The sequence below is a fragment of the Oreochromis niloticus genome, linkage group LG14, assembly GCF_001858045.2.
Source record: "Oreochromis niloticus isolate F11D_XX linkage group LG14, O_niloticus_UMD_NMBU, whole genome shotgun sequence".
In the NCBI taxonomy this organism is placed as follows: Eukaryota; Metazoa; Chordata; class Actinopteri; order Cichliformes; family Cichlidae; genus Oreochromis; species Oreochromis niloticus.
Window position 1 is genome coordinate 12683673 of NC_031979.2, and position 17688 is coordinate 12701360.

The window sequence follows — 17688 nt, forward strand, 5'->3', positions numbered from 1 at the left end:
AGCTCACTGCCAAGCGGTGACGGTATAACGCTGTGTGATTCAGGCTACGTCCACACGTACACGGGTATTTTTGAAAACGGAGATTTTCCGTTTTCGTTTTTAAAAATAATCCCGTCCACACGTAAACGCAGAAATGAAGGAAAACGCTGCTAGGAACATGCCAAAGCAGCAGGTGGCGATATATTCCTAACCGTGTAGAAATGTTGGCCAATCAGAAGTCTAGGAGCCTCGGTGGGAAATAGTAAATAAAGATGGGGCATAGAAGCAGAACCGAGTCGTATGTGTGGAGGGACAGTAACTGTGTGTGTATATGTAAGCATTTAAACACCGCAGAGAGTACAATTAACGGTAACAGTATTGTAGAAATTAATTTCACCGAAACAATAACGTGGCGCACAGTGTGACGTCAAAAAAGGCGCACACCTATGACGCTGCGTTTTCTCCGTTTTCCTGGTCCACACCTAAATGCAAAAACGGAGTTTTCGAAAATATCCACCCTGGCAGGCGTTTTTAGAAATCTCCGTTTTCAGTGACCGAAAACGCCGTTTACGTGTGGACGAAAGGTGCAAACGCATAGAAAAATCTGCGTTTTCAAAAATACCCGGGTACGTGTGGACGTAGCCTCAGCAATAGAAAGGCACAGCTGTTTAAAATTTTAACTTCATTTTCACACCTGGATTTGAGAATAGTACATGTTGTTGCTTTGTTTGTTTTTTACTTTAAAGCTATATTTGATCAGATATATCAAATAAGAAGCGACCAAACCTGGCCAGTCTCAGTTTGCAGCATGTGGTCTTTTCCTTTTAGGCCTCGTGGACAGCTGATGTTACGCATTTTATCAGCAGGTACTTAAATGTACGACCACAATTTCAGGCTGTTTATAATCATCAGTCGGTGTGAACAGCATGCCTGTCTGGGCTCAACACCAGCACAGTGTAGCTTGCAAAATTAATATGGCAGAGCCACTGAGCCTTGATGTTCTCCCCCCTCCCTCAAAAACTTAGTTTGCATTCACTTACACTTAAAATGGATTATAATTAAAGTTGCCAGCTACCGAGATAAGTCAAAACACATTACAAGAAAGAAATAAAGGAAGCTTGGGACCATGTCCATGTGTTTCCTTTTTTGTTTAATTACACCGCCAGTGGAAACATAGGACATGCAAAATATACCTGCAGGACAACTGCATAAAAAGACCAAAGTAAATGTCTGACAATTACTATTGTTTATGTAGTATTATTTCAGTAATTAGTTCACGTTTCTGGAATTTATTGTTATTTTTTGGGGGGGAAAAGATGAGGAGAAAGCGTAAATAGGGTTAAATGTTCAGGATATATGCAATTTAAGGCACGAGGAAAAAAAGAGCCACTCTTAAAGGAAAAAGAGGAGACGGCAGAACCAAGAGCAGCAGCTGTGTGTAGGAGGATCAGAGTAGGGAGTAGAGAGGGGGGCTGCTTTGGAGGAATGAGGCTTTGATGGACAAAGGACGCAGAATGTTTGTAATGATTTCTTATATTGACCATGTCTGTGCACATAATGTTGTATTGAAACTCTATCTGTAAAGGCTCTGTTTGTTTGTGTTTGTGTTTGTGTGTGTGTGTGTGTGTGTGTGTGTGTGCACTAGTACAAAGAAAGAAATGTGCTTGCTTGACAGTTTGGCTAAATAGGATTTTATGCATAAATAAGTCAGGACAATTGTACCCCTGTGCAGGATGTGTGCATGCCTGCAGAGTTGGGGTCATAGATGGGCGCGCACTATAAATCTAACTGTATCATACAGAAGCTAAAACTGTACAATTGCCCTGCGGACAATCTCAGCATGTTGACGAATATTTTGTTTAACATTTATTTCATCTGTATCGGGCAGTCCTCTGCACATTCACACACTATATATTCCTATAGGCTCAAAATAGAGGGGTGATATGTTATGCTAGTGATCATCAAACAGTTCTCTGTAAATGAGACATTTAGTCTAAATGGGACTACCTGTGTAAAGGTTAAATAAAAGAAAAATGTCATCTCTGATCAGCTACATCATAAAAAAGCCCCCAAAGTAGCCAGTGGTCCGCTTGTTTGTTAAGCAGTATCAAACATTTCACGAGGGTTAATTCTGAAAATAAATGCACAATTTAACACGTTTGGCTTCAAAGTTCAGCATCTGACTTGTTTTTCCTTCAAGTCTATTAAAACAATGGCGAGGACATCTAGCACCCAAACTCGATGGTAAAACTGAAATTTGTTTTCCTTCTCTAGTAAAGGTCATCTCTGACCGTGGTTTTAGTGGTCTGTCAGCACAGGTGGTCAGAGTCACCCTGAGTTCCCATGCTGACCGCCTGGGCTGAAGCCGAGCACAGCTGTAAATTTTCACGGGTTGAGCACCTAGTGAAGCAAGAAAGCGTGGGGAGACGCTCAACAGCAGGTCCTAGCCAGACTTCTGACACGAACACAAACCTGCGTGTAGACGCGCACACCCTTATTAAAATTTACAATGAATTCATTATTTTCACAATACTCTTAAATCACACTGTTACTTTCTGTGAAACAGCTGTTTGATAGAAATGAACCCCTTTGGCTTTTTGTTTTCTGGACGCTCCCGTTGCTTTCACTGTGTTGCTTCTGGTTCAGTTTGGTAGGTAGCAATCAGCTGGTGAAAGCAGCAGTCAAATCTCAGACGGAGAGGGAGTATTGATCTAAGACTCATGAGGTGGTCAGACACTCCAAATGAGTGTTAATATGCTCTGCGGCTGCTCGGCGGGCTCAATAAACCACCTCGAAGGTGATTATTGTAAATGTCAGCATATCCAAGGTTGGTTACTGCTGGCTCCATCAGTTAGTGGAACTTTAACCATGAACTTCACTTAGAAAATGAATATAATTAGCGATAAGCTACTTTTATCCGTTAATCAGAGCTTCACCGCAGCAGGCAGCGCTGCATATAAGTCAAAGCTTATAACCTCTTACTACTGGCTGTTGCTCAAAACTGGAGCCCATTATTCTTCATCAAGTTCTAACATCAAACCATTTTCTCTTTATCTCACCCACCTGGTCAGTCCTTCAGAGACGGGCTGACGCACCTGCGTGTTGTCCACTATGTCTGATAGAATCAGAGCATGTCCCTGCGCTTGCGTCACCATGAGACGGCTGAATGGTCCTCTCCTTTCCCAAATGTAGAACAACCTCCTCTCAACTCTCACCGTCTGATAGTGTTAAATTGCTTCAGTCCCCTCTCAAGGTCACGAGTCTGGATCGCTCGCTTTGTTCTGCCTGTGGGTTGTGCGCAGGCGACGTGTTGGTAGACGGGGGGGAGATGTCGTGGTGGCTTTCTCTGGGAACGTTTCCAAATAATCAGCACAAGCGAATACTGCTGAGACGTTCATAAGCAAGGGAACGGAACCGGCTGTTCATCCTGCGATGAGCAAGTGGACAGGAAGTGAAAAACTGCAGACACAAAACTAAACGCAGTGAAAGCAGTTAAAAAATCAATTATCAGCCTCCTTTTTGGATCAGATTAGATTCAGCATGTGGAAATATTTTTGTACTGGTGTGTAATCTAATGCCTGATGTGTATCTCACTGGCATTTAACGGCAATTGTGACAACAGAAAAGGTCGTCATCACGCTCTGTAAACTGATCTGAAAAGACGAGCAAATCGGCAAACTGCTTTCACTCCTCGCTGATCAGATTGCTCTGATTATTTTGATAGAGAGCCAGCAAAGGAGTGTTATAGGTGACACATGCGGCCCATGAAGGGCACCGGACAAACATAAATGAATGACTAAATATCCATCCGTCCATAATTAAATAAAAATCCACTGTCCTCATCGGGGTGCGACTGGAGAGACTTTTCATAGATTCTGTCATTGTCAGCTGCCATTGACTTCACATCTTTTCTGTTTGGCTGCATCTGTTTTCGAGCAGCATTTTTCCTCCTATTAGCCTTCATAGTTTGGAAAACATTGTTTGACTGGCGGATAGCAGATTGAAGTTGAGGGAATTGGCCTTTCTGAATGTGTCACATTATCCTTTTGGCTGAAGGATATTTTGACTGCTTCCATCTGTGTTTTTTGTCACTGCCCTTTCTTTGAAAGTTACCAGTCTCCTGTTCCTTTCTTTTAACCCTACCATTTTCTTTGATGAAGAAGCCCTGACTGTGTTTTAGAGATGGGGGGGAAAGAGCAGAAGCAAATCCTCATGTTGGAATATAAACTCATGAGTACATTGGCCTATTTATCGCAGCAGTTGTTGCTTCACTTTAACATCCGCAGCTAGAAAATGTGACATGATTTCCCCCCAAAATCACCCAAAAAATACATGTGGATCTGTTGTGGCTTCTATACTTTGACACGGCTTTCTGGGACTAGATCTTCTTTAAGCAAACACAGATAAATGAGGAAAAGATGAAAGTCGTGAGGTATGTGTGCCGTTTCACAACTGCTGTTTAAAAGCCTAGCAGCATACGCCAGGCACACCTCAGGAGGTTCAAGGGAAATCATTTCAAACGGTGATGGGCGTCAAAATGTGGTTATTTGAATCTATATTGTTTTTGCAGGTCTGTAGAGGAAAGAATGGGGTTAGATATCAGCAGGTAGAGCAGACGTGCAGGTGGCGGGAGTGAAAGGGAGAGCTAGCGGTATCCCCCCCCCCTAAGAATGACTAAATTTCATGAGCAACCAACAGTGTGCTAACATTTACATGTTAGACATTGTGACCTTTCATGATCCTAAAAAAATCAACAACAAGAGCCAAATTTTTAAAAATGAGAGCAAACTAGATTTGGTTATTCGTTTTTCTGTTATCTACAATCCCACAGTGATTTGTGAGGACACAAAATATGCAAACCTTATGTTTCAGTATTTGGTTCCACCACCTAATCCAACAATAGGTGCAACTGAATATGTCCAGTAACTGTGAATCAGTCCTTTGTTGGAGTTTTTGGCTTGTTCTCTGTATAAAACAGCTCACTGTACAGCTTCAGCTGTAGGATGTTGGTAGATTTCCTCACTCGAGCTGCTTCCCTCAGGTCCTTTTATGCAATTTCTGTTTGATTACGGTCACGTTACAAAACGTTAACTTTATCCCCCTTATCTTCTATAAAACCACTCGCGTCCTCAGGGCGGCTGTTTGCCGCATGACCCACTTTCTCTATTGCTTCAATTCATATCCTGACATTTTCATTTAGAGTTTGCTGCTACGATTCAGAATTCATTGTTCCATCAATCGTGGCGAGCAGCCCTGACCCAGATGTAGCGCAGACAGCCCAACGCATGGCACGGACATAACCAGGTGTCCCCTTCTCCAAACATAACCTGTTTGGAGGATTTTTTTTGTCACATCCATCCACAAGACATTTTTTAACAATCCTCTGGCTTGCCACCATGACCTTTAAATGCAAACTGCAGACAGGCTGGAGGATTCTGTCTGGAGAGCAGCATGTTTTCCATGCAGGGCTGCAAGGAGGACATGCAGAGCAAGAGTCAACAAGAACTGCCTCCCTGGATTCCTTTGTGACCTCCCAGGCTATTGCACACCTTTTTCTTCAAGTGGCTTTTGTCGATCAAGCGCGGGGTCACCCTCCTCTTGAATTTCCTTCATTCTATTTCTCTGAAATTGCCTTTGTTATGATAGTTATTACAGTTATGCACTCATATATACCTGTCCGTTAAACAGAAACGGAACAGCCAATCACATCAGGCCAATAACTGAAAACTCCTGGTTCTAATTTCACCTTGCTATTTCTGAATGTTTTCATACTTTCCATTAACAGTGACAGATATGTAATACTCACTTTCTGAGTATCTATAATTTCCTTCTCTTAAATTATCATCATTTATTTATTTTTTTTAATTATGTCACATTTTGCAGAGATGTAGAAAACCTGAAAAGATTCACACAAACTGTCAGGCAGCAGTGCATCCTGAAATATCCTGAAACATCCTGAAATCGTGATTGCATTGCAAACATATCGCTCTGCCCAAGGCACTTCGAAGCACGCTGCACATTCATATTGAGTAGGGGTACTACTCAAGGTGAACTGCACTCCCCTTCCAATGCTGTTGCAGCTGAGCTGTATTCATTTAGCCACACAGGACAGTGTGCTGCAGAATCAAACAGCAGCTATTGGACAGTCCCGGGGTCCCAGCACTGACATGATAACTCCATCACAGACCATTAAACCTGCAGTCAGAGCCGAGGGAACGCGAGACCGGCAGGGAAGGAAAGACGGGGACTGTGACAGACACGCTGTGAAAGCGTGGAGACAGCTGAAGAGGAAAAGCGGAAGAGGAGAGACGTGGGGAAAGAAAATCATTTCTGGTTTACACCTGCTTCTACCAGCCCCTCTGAGACAAGAACATCTCCTTAGAAAGGCCTCTGTCAATATGACAATGCATTGGACTGTGGTGGACTGAACAGACAGCTTCTGTAGTGTAGCTGATGGACAGGCAGTGCAGTAACTTCAAAATTACTGTAAAATCCCGTCATCCTGACGCCCTCTTTTTCTTCACTCTCAGGTCTGTTTTGTAAATTTGGACCCACAGAACACTGACTGTCGTGATGACAAAAGCGTCAAGGTGAGCAGATTTCTCCTCCACGCTCATTTGTTCTCTCCTTGCGCCCTCTTTTTGTTTCCCTCCTTCCTTCCTTCCTTCCTTCCTTCCTTCCTTCCTTCCTTTCCACTTTTCATCTCTCAGGAACTCTGGTCCTTGTATTTCACATACGATACATGCATTGGCTCAGTTGCCATGGATTCAAGATCATTACCCAGAATTAGAGGGATGATTTGTGTAGATAATATGCAGATTTTGCAGTCTTTTGCAGCTGGTGGTGGCGGTGGTGGGCGATCAATGATCGTTCCACATGGTTCAAGTCCTCTCACAGGAAGGATTTTATAATTATGTCTCTGACTTGGAACCGCAGAGAGCACATTATGTTCAGCTTTGAAGTGACTTGACTAAATGCTTTGTTGTTATCATCTAGTATTGTCTCTGTGCTTGGATTGTGTCTTGCAGAAATTGGCATCGTTGTCTCCGGACCTGCCAAAGCTTGTTGAGTTACTGACCGTCCACCAGCCGAAAGAAAATGAGATCCTGCTGCTCGGTGGATTAGAAGCCACAGAAGCTTGCCAAGCACACCCACACCCCTCAGCTCAGGTAAGTTTGTAGTGGTTTTCTATTCGTTACAAGTATTTCCAGCCTTTGGATTGACTGGCCGAGAGCACAAGCTGTTCTCGTACAGCAGCGCTGTGTGATTAGATGTGAACCTTTTGTGCTGGGAAAAAGACCCCACATGAGGGAGTCAATTCGTTTTATGGAGCAATTCTTCCATTTTTAGTCTAGTAAAAGCATGTCTTCATCTTTTGAGGCACACAGCTATCTTGGCAAACACCAACTTCAGGTTTGACTTTTATTTTTGTGCAAAAAAAAGTCTATATGTGTGTTCCAAATATAGTCATGTGAAAACTGGGCCGGTAACAGACAACTGGTTTCAAAGTATGTCTGAATACAAAGCAGCAAACATCAAGAGTAAAACATTTTCATAAAAAAATAACCAGTCTGATGAAAAGATATTTGGTTTGAACTTTTTCGATGCAAAGGATGCGTTCGCACTTAATTCATGCATGCACACAGCCAATTCTTGAGTCTTTCACTTTCAGTCACACCCAGCTCAGACAGCACCAGACGCAAATACGACTTTGTTCGAGTCAGATTTGTTCAGCAGGTGCATGTAAAGAAAACACACCTGCAGGAGCAAAAAGTGGCTTTTTAATTCCATACTCTGAAGTTTTAAACAGCAATAAAAAATACATGCAGACACGTAGCTAACTAATAAGCCTTTCTGTTGGTGTATTTGTCTTTAAATAAAAAATTCCCCTGTTGCGGTCCCTTTTTTGAAGCTCATCCAATAAATAAATGTTTAAAACTGCTGTGAGAATCAATAAACAGCCCTAGGAGCCTACACAGGCTATTAAACTTTCATTAGCAGGTCCGAAGCAATTCAGTATATCAAATATAAGGAAGAAAAACAGGCAATAGAGCTTTATAATGTTTTAAGAGATTTGTAGTCGAGTTTGTGACTATATGTGTTAACTGTGCTTACCTATGTGTTGTGTCTGTAGTAGGTTTTTTAATACTTTTAGACCTTTGGATACAATATATATTGAATATGTGTGAGTGTACATGAAATTTGTCCGTGCTGCGTTCAGGGCGGGCAGAGATGCACAGGTGTGTGCCTGCTTCAGTGTTCGGGGAAGAGACGCTCCACACAGCCTGGTAGCATCATCTTTGAGATCAACAAGTTCCTGATCGGCCTGCAGTGGGGAAAAGAGCGACAGTGTCAGCAGGGCAAAGCGTCTGGACAGCGCCTCGATGATGACACCAATCGCTCCATCTCGTCCATAGAGGAAGACTTCCTGACCGCCTCAGAACACTTGGGAGATGACAGCGAGGACGACGGCTTCAGAAATGGTGAGTACGGCAGGGTTTGTTTTCAGCTGATGGAATAGGGTAAAAATTATAATTATTGTTGTTGCACTCGGAAATGTATTTTCTCTAAGGGAAAATTTAATGTGACACACACACACACACAGTCAGTGGAGGGTAAATCGGGATAATATTCTACTGTTGATGTGACATTTTGGAAACCGGTGGTGCTGCTTCCTAATCAGCGTAGACATTTGTCATTCTCTCTTTCCACGGCTTTTATTTTTTCCCTGTCTGTTCACAGAGCCAGAGAGCGGTGACCTGGGAGAGAGCGTGCCAGAAGCTGCACAGAAACACTGTGTCAGACTTGCAAGTCATCGGGGACAGCTGGCACGTCATCAGCACAGGGAGGATGCCGAGGTGAAAAAGGAAGGGCATCAGCGAGCGAGCATCCAGACTAAAGAGTCAGCGGGGTACTACGCCACCAATCTGGCTGAGTCGGTACTGCAGGATGCCTTCATACGGCTCTCTCAAGATGAAACCTCCTTTGCCTCAGAGGCAGCCATCAGTGTGTCCCTCTCTAGTTGCCCTCCCAACTTCAAGAGCCCTTCAAAGACTAAACAGCCTTCCCAACAGCGCACCTGCTCTTTTGAACTCCCTAAAATTGTCATTGTTCAGAGCCCAGACAGTTCTGACGGGGCTGCAGAATGGCCGGAGAACCAGGTGCCTGACCACGCTACCAAAACTGGAGAAAAGCAACAGAATGAGACGCAGGCTCACATTCCCCACGACAACGGCGGACACGCATCCAAACATGTAGAGGTGGCTTTGGCCTGTGCTGCCAATGTTATTGGCACTATTACTACCCCGCAGCTAACAGAACAGCTCGCCATGGAATCCGCTTCGGAAGAGGACGTCGATGAGGAGCTGCAGGAACCAGAAGATAAAGGGGAGTACTCCTTCTCCTCAGCTATGTGTGGCATGGCTCAGGTAGCCGGCGCTGTCGCAGCTGTGGACTTAATGGAGGAGCCCGGAGACGGCGGCGATTCGGACACAGATCCCGCTGAAATTTACACGGCGTCCCGCGGTCTGCTGTCTGCTGCCGAGGCCTCCGCAGCATTCACGCTGCACTGCAGCGTGGCAGAGGGAACCAGCGTCGAAGCATTTCGTGCCAACATTGCTGAAGTCCTGCATCGGGAAGCAGCTGAGGTGCTGACTCAGCCGCAAGGCTACAGGAGTGTGGCCCATCTGCTGGAAACCACGCATAACAAGATAGTAGATGGCATTACGTTTTCGAAAAAAAGCTACACGGATGAAAGGGAGGTGGATGAATTAATAAATGAAGTGGCAGACAGTCTGTTCAAACATGCTTTAGAGAAGGCAAAAAAGAAAAAGGAACTGGAGGGTACCGGGAAGGAGGCACCAAGCTTTCAGGTATTTCTGCAAGACAGTGTCAACAATCTGCTGTTTGATATTCTCTGCCTGACACAGAAAAAGATCAGCCACATCTCCACGTGTGACCAAGGGTCACGCGACACACGAGAGGGTGATGCTTGTGTTAAGGAACCTGCTAACATCAAGGAGGATGCCAAGGAGCCATTAAGCCAATTACAGTGCTTATTTGGGCATAATGAGAATCTAAGCGGCGTGCTGCACTGCACAGATAAGTTATCCACAGTTGCAGGGCTGAAGGAGAAATATGCGCTTGAGGAAGGTGATGTCATTGCGTCGTCCTCAGCAGCAAACATCAAAGAACAACAGCAGCAGCCATTGTGCAGACAAACTCAGTCTAAACCCACCTCCTTGCCAGCCAAAGACTTTTCTGACAGCCACCAGGGCACTGGTGCAATCAGAGAGCCTTTAAGTGAAATCCCAGTTCCGCTCACAGAGAGGAGAGGTCGACTGGGGACAGGCAGTGACAGCAGACAGGCCTCTCTGACACCTCAGTCCTCCCTCAACTCTTTCAGAATAGACTCAGAGTCCAGGACACCGATTACTTGCTATGCTGATGATTTGGCTTCCACAGTGGTGTCTATGGCCACAGAACTTGCAGCAATCTGTCTAGAAAACTCCACTGGGAAACAGCCCTGGTTCTGTGCCCTTAAAGGGTCCTCTGCTGAAGTCCCTGAGGGCTATTTGATCCCTGCTTGCCGCACAGTGCTGAGGAGAAAAGAGGGTCAGAACAGCAATTCAGCTTCCAGAAAACATCGGGCGCCGCGCCTAAGTGAAATTAAAAGGAAAACGGAGGAGCAGCCAGAGCTAATGGAGCGGCTGGTCAACCGGGTGGTAGATGAGTCGGTCAACCCTGACGAACCGCAGGACCCATTTGCCCTCTTTGCCTCTGAGGTCACAGCTAGGATCCTGAACTGCCCTGAACTCAATGTGGTGGATACCTCCAAAACAGGCCAGCAACGCAGCAGACTGCAGTGTGAGAGGTGGAGCCGTGGGAAGGCATCCAGTTATGAGAGCATTCCAGAAGAAGACGCGGACCCATCTGGCACACCCAACACCCTGGGCCCGGGCAGCCGGTTAGGTCAGAACTTGAGTCGCGGCAGCTCGATTTCTAAGCAGTCCAGCTGCGAGAGCATCACAGATGAGTTCTCTCGGTTCATGGTTAACCAGATGGAGACCGAGGGCAGAGGCTTTGACCTTCTGTTGGACTACTATGCAGGGAAGAATGCCAGCAGCATCCTGGCTGCTGCTGTACAGCAGGCCGCATCGAAGAAAAACGGCCACCTTAATGTCAGGGCGTCATCGTGCCTGTCTAAACAGTCGAGCACCGAGAGCATCACAGAGGAGTTCTACAGGTTTATGCTTCGGGATATGGATAAGGAAAACAAAGAATGTGGCATTGCAAAGACTAAAGAGTGGAGCAACAGCCTGTTCCCACCTCCTCTAAGAACACCCTTCTGTATACGTCAGTCTTCGGTGCCAGACCGGCGCTCCTCAGACTCACGGCTGACTGTCAACTCGCCCATAAAAGCAAACTCTTTTGATGGATTTGCACGGAATGTGCACGGGGACACATTGAATATCTTCCCCACCAACTCTGTGTCAGCCACAGGACTGTGCAAGTCAGACTCATGCCTCTATCAGAGGGGTAAGACTGACCAGATCACTGATATGCTAATTCATGAGACCTGGTCAAGCTCTATCGAGTCTTTGATGAGAAAGAACAAGATCATTGCTGATCCTGAAGACAGTATTGATTTGGAAGCTGCAGGAGACTCCCAGCCCCATGTGCAGCAGTTTGCCAATCGCCTGGCAGCTGACATAGTGGATATTGGCAAATCTGCGCTTGGGGGACAGCAAGATGTAGGTGGAGGCGCACCTGGGTCACATCCACAGGCGCACATGCCTGTTGGTGAAAGGAGGAGAGGGTTCAAGCAATCCCATCTACGCTGTAGCCGAAGTAGGTCGAGCCAGGAGCAAGCTGGCAGCATCGGGTCCGGGGGAAGCGACAGCAGTTCAGCCTGCATAAGGGGCCCCAGGAACGTGCCGCTGATCCACATCGAAGGAGATCAGCGAGATGAAGAGATGCTCTCAAACCCTGAAAGAACAGGGGGACATCAAGAAGCATCCTCAGACACGTCGGCTACCAAGCAAGAGAGAGCTCCCACCAACAGCAGCAGGTATTACACCGCTCACAGGCTTTTGTGTGAGAGTCCGACCCCTCCTTCAGGCAGAGTTTTCTTTAATAACCCCGCAGCAGAATAGTCATCTACTGGATGTGAAATGTAGAGATCAATCTCTCCCACAAGAGTAAGGGAGAGAAATAAAAAAAAAGTGCTCGACTATTTTTAAACATCAAGTATGAAAATCTGGACTAAACACATAAAATGCAGGTGTACAGTGCTATTTATAGAGTTTGATCAAAGCTTAGCGGGCATGCAGAGGATCTATTTACTGGGTGAACTAATCTATTTTAGCAGGTTTGGCTAGGCTGTGACTCACATTGTCTGGGTGATGTACTGTGTATGCAGAAAGCTTTTAGCAGCTTCATCCTTTATCCACAGAGTGGCTGCTGAAGTCCCCTTTATCAGTACAAGCTGCACTCACACTAAGATAACAAACCACAAAACACTCGCTGATATTGAACTAGATAGAATCGGAACTGAGATTATACTGAGACAGCCGAAATGACAAAGAATTTGGGGGCTGCATTGTCAGATACACGAGTAATTCAAACCAGACTGACGTTTTAGCAAGACAGGGACTCAGCATGGTGGTGAGATTTATTCTAATGCTGTAAATGTCTTGAGGGGGCTTTCACGGGAGACAGCAGAGTGTAGGACTGTCAAGGAGGACATTTTTAGTTCGCATTTCTGGGGTAACAAAGACTGCATGTTTCCATTTGGACTCAAATGACACCACTAAAGTGTATGAGCAGCATCGCTAATGTGCAAGAGAAGCCGATAAGTGGAATGTATGAAAGCTCAACGTAGAGTTTTATTGTGTTTTTTGATAACGCTGTATCCTCAAAATAAGTCATGTTCATCACTTAATGAAAGGAAGAGCTAAAGGCCACACAAGCTCCTTTTCACTTGATAAAACACGTAATCCAGAAACAAGTGGAGTGCATGTGTTTGTCCCTTGTGTGCGAGTGCAAGTCAGTCACTCGCCTATTCAATAAAACCTGATTTCCCTGCAGAATTGTTGAGGATGGCAGCTCTCAATCATCTGATTATGACTTAATTTAATCAGTCTCCTGGGAAAAAAGAGCTGAAAATCCAACAGTGCCCATGGGAAATGCAGTGTGCTGATGCATTAAAGATATTTAAAGGAATTAGCTTTCTTTTTAATAATCATTTCACACTCCAAAGGCATTTGTCATTTGTAGAAAGTTACTGTTTACAGTAAGACATGATCCCGATATGGGCTTATAGAAAGGATGTTAGTACTAACAAAACTGGGTGTCTGCGTAACATTAGTAGTGCATAGAGGAGCAGGAACAGTAGCCAAAGTGACCAAAGCATTGCCGCCGACATTGTGGACATCTTGCGGTTTGCTCTCTCCAGCAGTGACAGGGACAGGACAGCCGTGGCGGTGGCTGCAGTAGTGAAGAGGGACAAGCGTTCTATGAGTGCTAGCAGTGAAGAGAGCATGGGGAGCTGGTCTCACATAACCCCTGAAGATGACCCCCACGAGGAGACCAGTAGTTTTATCCACCTGAGCGAGGGGTCAGTAACCGCTGCTCTTTTGATACCGCTCCAAACGCTGCTGCTCACACCCTCACCCCGCTCTCATTGGCCCATTGCTACTAACTGTGTTCTCCCGTGCCAATGCCAATTTACTCCCTGCCGCTCCAGTATCCACACCTGCTAATGCAGTGTATGGCAAGAGAGCTCGCTCTGCAAAGCCATACAGGGCCAGATCTCCTCCTGCAGCAGTAGGCTGCAGTGGTGCAAGAGCTCTTATATCACGGATCAAAAGGCCAGCTCATAACATCCACTAAACCATTCTCTGCTTCATCAAATTCTCATTTATTTACCCAACTAATCACCTATTAAAATAAGTTTATGGTATAAGATCCCCTTTTTCCTTAAAACAAAAAGAAGAGATGTATACCATAATGACTAAACTCATTTAATTTCTCAAACTGGACAATCAATGATCTGGGCAGTTTCAAGAGTTAATAGGAAGTAGCAAGGTACTGTGTTCAGAGCAAGAGTAGTTGTGTGCACCACCATAACACTGCAACCTCTCCATCTACCTGCTTTAACTCTGCCTCATCCCTGATCTATGTTGTGACACAAAGGCACGGCTGCCGGCCTTGCCTGTCCACCCTCCCCACCTAACTGCCTCCAAATATGCCTCATCCCCATTTCCAGACGGACCAGCTGCCAGGCAAAAAATACAAAATCCGAATCACCAGCTCTCCCAGCTTCAGTGCCCAGTTCTGCTGCAGCTGCTATTTATATGTTAATCACCAGCTAATAACATGACCTGCATCCCTGCGTTTGGACATTGTTCTCTTCACAAGTGAGCGATCGTGCTGGATGTCTCGAGACATCATTTGAATGACACTTTTGCTGTTTTGTTTTTTTTCCTTCCTAGGAATGGGACCAGCAGCACGTCTAGCTTAGGCCTGGTAGACCTGGATTCTTTTTCTGATGTTCCCTCTCAAAGCACAGTAATCCAGTATGTTTTTGCTATCGCTGTATTTCTCATTATTATGTCTCTGGTGTGTCAACAGTGACATTTTTAATACACACAAAAAGCTTGCAGGTATTATTTCCTCTCAGACATGCTAGACGAGGATATTAAGCGTCATTTCAGAACAAATAATAATTTTCTGTTTAACAGACAAAAGCCTTTTGAATTTTCTGCATTTATTCTGTTCTGTTTCATTTGTCTAAACAGTAAATAATCAGGTTAACAGTGCAGATTTTTAAAAAATATCCAAAAAGGTTCGTAATTTAGTGAATTATGCTTATTTGGTGCGATTAAAAAAAATCTTATTTTGAAACCCCGATTCCACAAATGTTTGCACGCTTCATAAAATATGACAATTCCGTGATGTTCAAATGTTATAAACCCGCACTTTGTTCACAACAGAACATAGAAAACACATCCAATGTTTAAACTGAGAAAATGTAGCGTTTTTTAAAAAAAGAAAAAGGTGGTCGAAGATGCCCCCCCCCAAAAAAATGGTCATGTTTGCCACTGCAGCCTCTCCTCTTCTTTTAACAACAGTCTGGAAACATCTGGGAACTGAAGAGACCAGCTGCTGGATAGAGGATTCTAGCTGTTCAGCAGTCCTGAGTCTTCTTTTTTCATATTGTTTCATCATGCACCAGAGGTTTTCAGCTGGTGAAAACTCTGGACTGCACTCAGGTCAGTTCATCACGTGGACTCTACTATGATGCTGTTGTAATAGAGGCAGTGTGCAGTTAAGCATCCTCTTGCTGAAATATGCAAGGCCTTCCCTGAAAACGTTGTCATCTGGATGTTGCTCTAAAGACTCTGTATACCTTTCAGCACTAATGGTGCTTTTCCAGATGTGCAAGCTGCCAGTTCCATAGGCAGTAATGCAACGCCATACCATCAGACGTGCAGGCTTTTGAACTGAGTGCTGATGACAAGCCGAAGGTTCCCCCTTCTCTTTAGTTCACAGGATGAGGTATGCATGTTTTCCAAAAAGGCTTTGCCTCAGTTCATTTTAAATGAGCTTCAAACCAGAGAGGTCAGCAGCATTTCTAGATTATGTCACACATGTCTTCTTCTGCACATGATAGTTTTAACCTGCATTTGCGGATGGCACGGTGAACTCACAGCGATATCTGGAAGTGCTTCTGAGTCCATTCAGTGATTTCCACACAGAATCCTGTTTTTAATGTAGAGGGCCTGAAGATCACAGGCATCCAATATTGATCTTCAGCCTTGGTCCTTGTGCACAGAGATTTCTCCAGATTCTTTGAATCTTTCGATGAAATTGTGTGCTGTCAATGATGAGGTGTTCTAAGTCTGCATTCAAAGGAACAGTATTATAAAACTGTTCCACAGTTTGTGGAATTGACCTAATTAGTTGCAAAATGTTCATCCAGCTGGAGGTTTTTGTTTTGTTTTTTTGAGCTCATAGTTTTCATGAACTAGTCAAATTTCCCAGTTCAAACATTTATGTTCTGTTGTGAATAGAATTGGGTTTATGAGATTCTCATATTACTGCATTCTGCTTGCATTTACATTTTACAACATCCCAACTTCTTTGGATTTCGGGTTATATTTTAATTACATGAAAATAAATACTGTTGCATTGCTTTTAGGTTACCAGAACATGTGCAACTTTGTAATTAGTGAGCTTTCAAGATGTGCTTGTGTCCAGATTTTGCTACCTTTGGAGAGCCAGGCTTGATGCTTTTCCTTGCTATAGCATTGCAAGTTGGTTATTTCCCACTTAAGCATTAATGGTACTGCTTTTCCCAAAATGTCAAACTGCTTTATTAATGTATGTCAAACATATGTGAAACTTTTAGTCTCCATTATTTTCCTTCTTTATAGCGAGGAGACTGAGAGATGCCACCTGGCAGGAGCCAAAGACACTGTATTTGGTGAGTGTAGTTTTAAATTCTTAGTCATCAATGGTGTTATTTAGAGACTGGCTAATTTAGCAGATATTAGCTATTTGCTGGTATTGGTATTTATTAACTGTTAAAAAAAATTCAAAAAGTAGAGAAACAGCATTTAATGAAATTATGAGTGTTGATGTCGCATAGTTTGTCCACCAGAGGACAATCTGCAACTTCCCTACTGGAAACACAGCACAATCTCAATTCAATTCAATTAACAGTCACCTCAAGGTGCTTTATATTGAATGTAAAGACCCTTCGATAATAGAGAGAAAACCCCAACAATCATCCAACCCATTATGAGCAAGCACTTGGTGATAGTGGGAAGGAAAAACGTCCTTTTAACAGGAAGAAACCTTCTATTAGTTGATCAGCCAGAGATTAATCACGAAAAACAATTTAATGCAAAGAGGTGTATAACCACATAGTGATAAGAGGTGAGGGAAGAAGAAATGCATCTAGGGAAGCCCCTAGCAGCCTAGGCCTATTGCAGTGTAACTAAGGGATCAACAACCAGCTGATGTGAGCAGACTTGGGCAAGTAAATGAATAAAAAACAAAACACTGACCGATATATTGGAATGTCGGATTTTTAAATCACCAAATAATTGCTCTTAAAGTCTTATAGTGTTATATCTACTTGTGAATTATACACCTCCCTCAGTTTAAACATCTTATTACTCATCAGGAACTCTTGGGGGATGTGCTGTGATTAAGCCTCCAGAAGTGTCTCATCTCAAAGATCATCATTGTTTAAAGATGAAGCAAAACTGAGCCCAGGAGAGCTGAACACGCTGTGTGACTACATGCATTTTCTTTTGATGTTCCAGCGAGTTTAGAACGGCTGAATTGTGTGTGCGCCCCAACACTGCTTTGTTAGTGAGGACAGTATAGCTATCATCAAGGTGTTATTCAGTGCTGACTCGTACTACATTATGTCATATTATATGTGATCTGTTAGAGAGCAGTTCAGCAAGAACAGCAGGCGACGGAAGCATCAGGGAGCTGTTGGTGGTAAACTGTGACCTCGAGCCAGAGTGCATGGACCTGGAGCTGAGAGTGGCTCTACAGTGGATCGCTGCCTCGGAGTTGGGCCTTCCTGCTCTCTACTTCAGGAAGTCCAAAGAGAAGAGAGTTGCAAAGGTAGACAAAGCTGCTGGCTTGTCAAATAAGAAATTCATAAGCAGATCATGTTACTGATGT

General features: G+C 44.2%; 1 protein-coding gene across 6 annotated transcripts in view; it reads left to right on the forward strand.

Annotated features, from left to right (window-relative positions):
• sphkap (SPHK1 interactor, AKAP domain containing) overlaps positions 1–17688 on the forward strand; it is a 61950-nt gene that overhangs the window by 43015 nt on the left and 1247 nt on the right. For 4 of the 6 annotated variants that reach the window (XM_005474476.4, XM_005474478.2, XM_005474479.1 and 1 more), the window contains 8 exons: positions 6510–6569; positions 7008–7148; positions 8201–8462; positions 8722–12049; positions 13436–13597; positions 14475–14558; positions 16419–16468; positions 17447–17628. In XM_005474476.4, the coding sequence (XP_005474533.1) occupies positions 6510–6569; positions 7008–7148; positions 8201–8462; positions 8722–12049; positions 13436–13597; positions 14475–14558; positions 16419–16468; positions 17447–17628 (4269 nt within the window). The remainder of the gene's footprint in view (positions 1–6509; positions 6570–7007; positions 7149–8200; positions 8463–8721; positions 12050–13435; positions 13598–14474; positions 14559–16418; positions 16469–17446; positions 17629–17688) is intronic. The other 2 variants (XM_025898238.1, XM_025898237.1) reach the window with 2 other exon arrangements.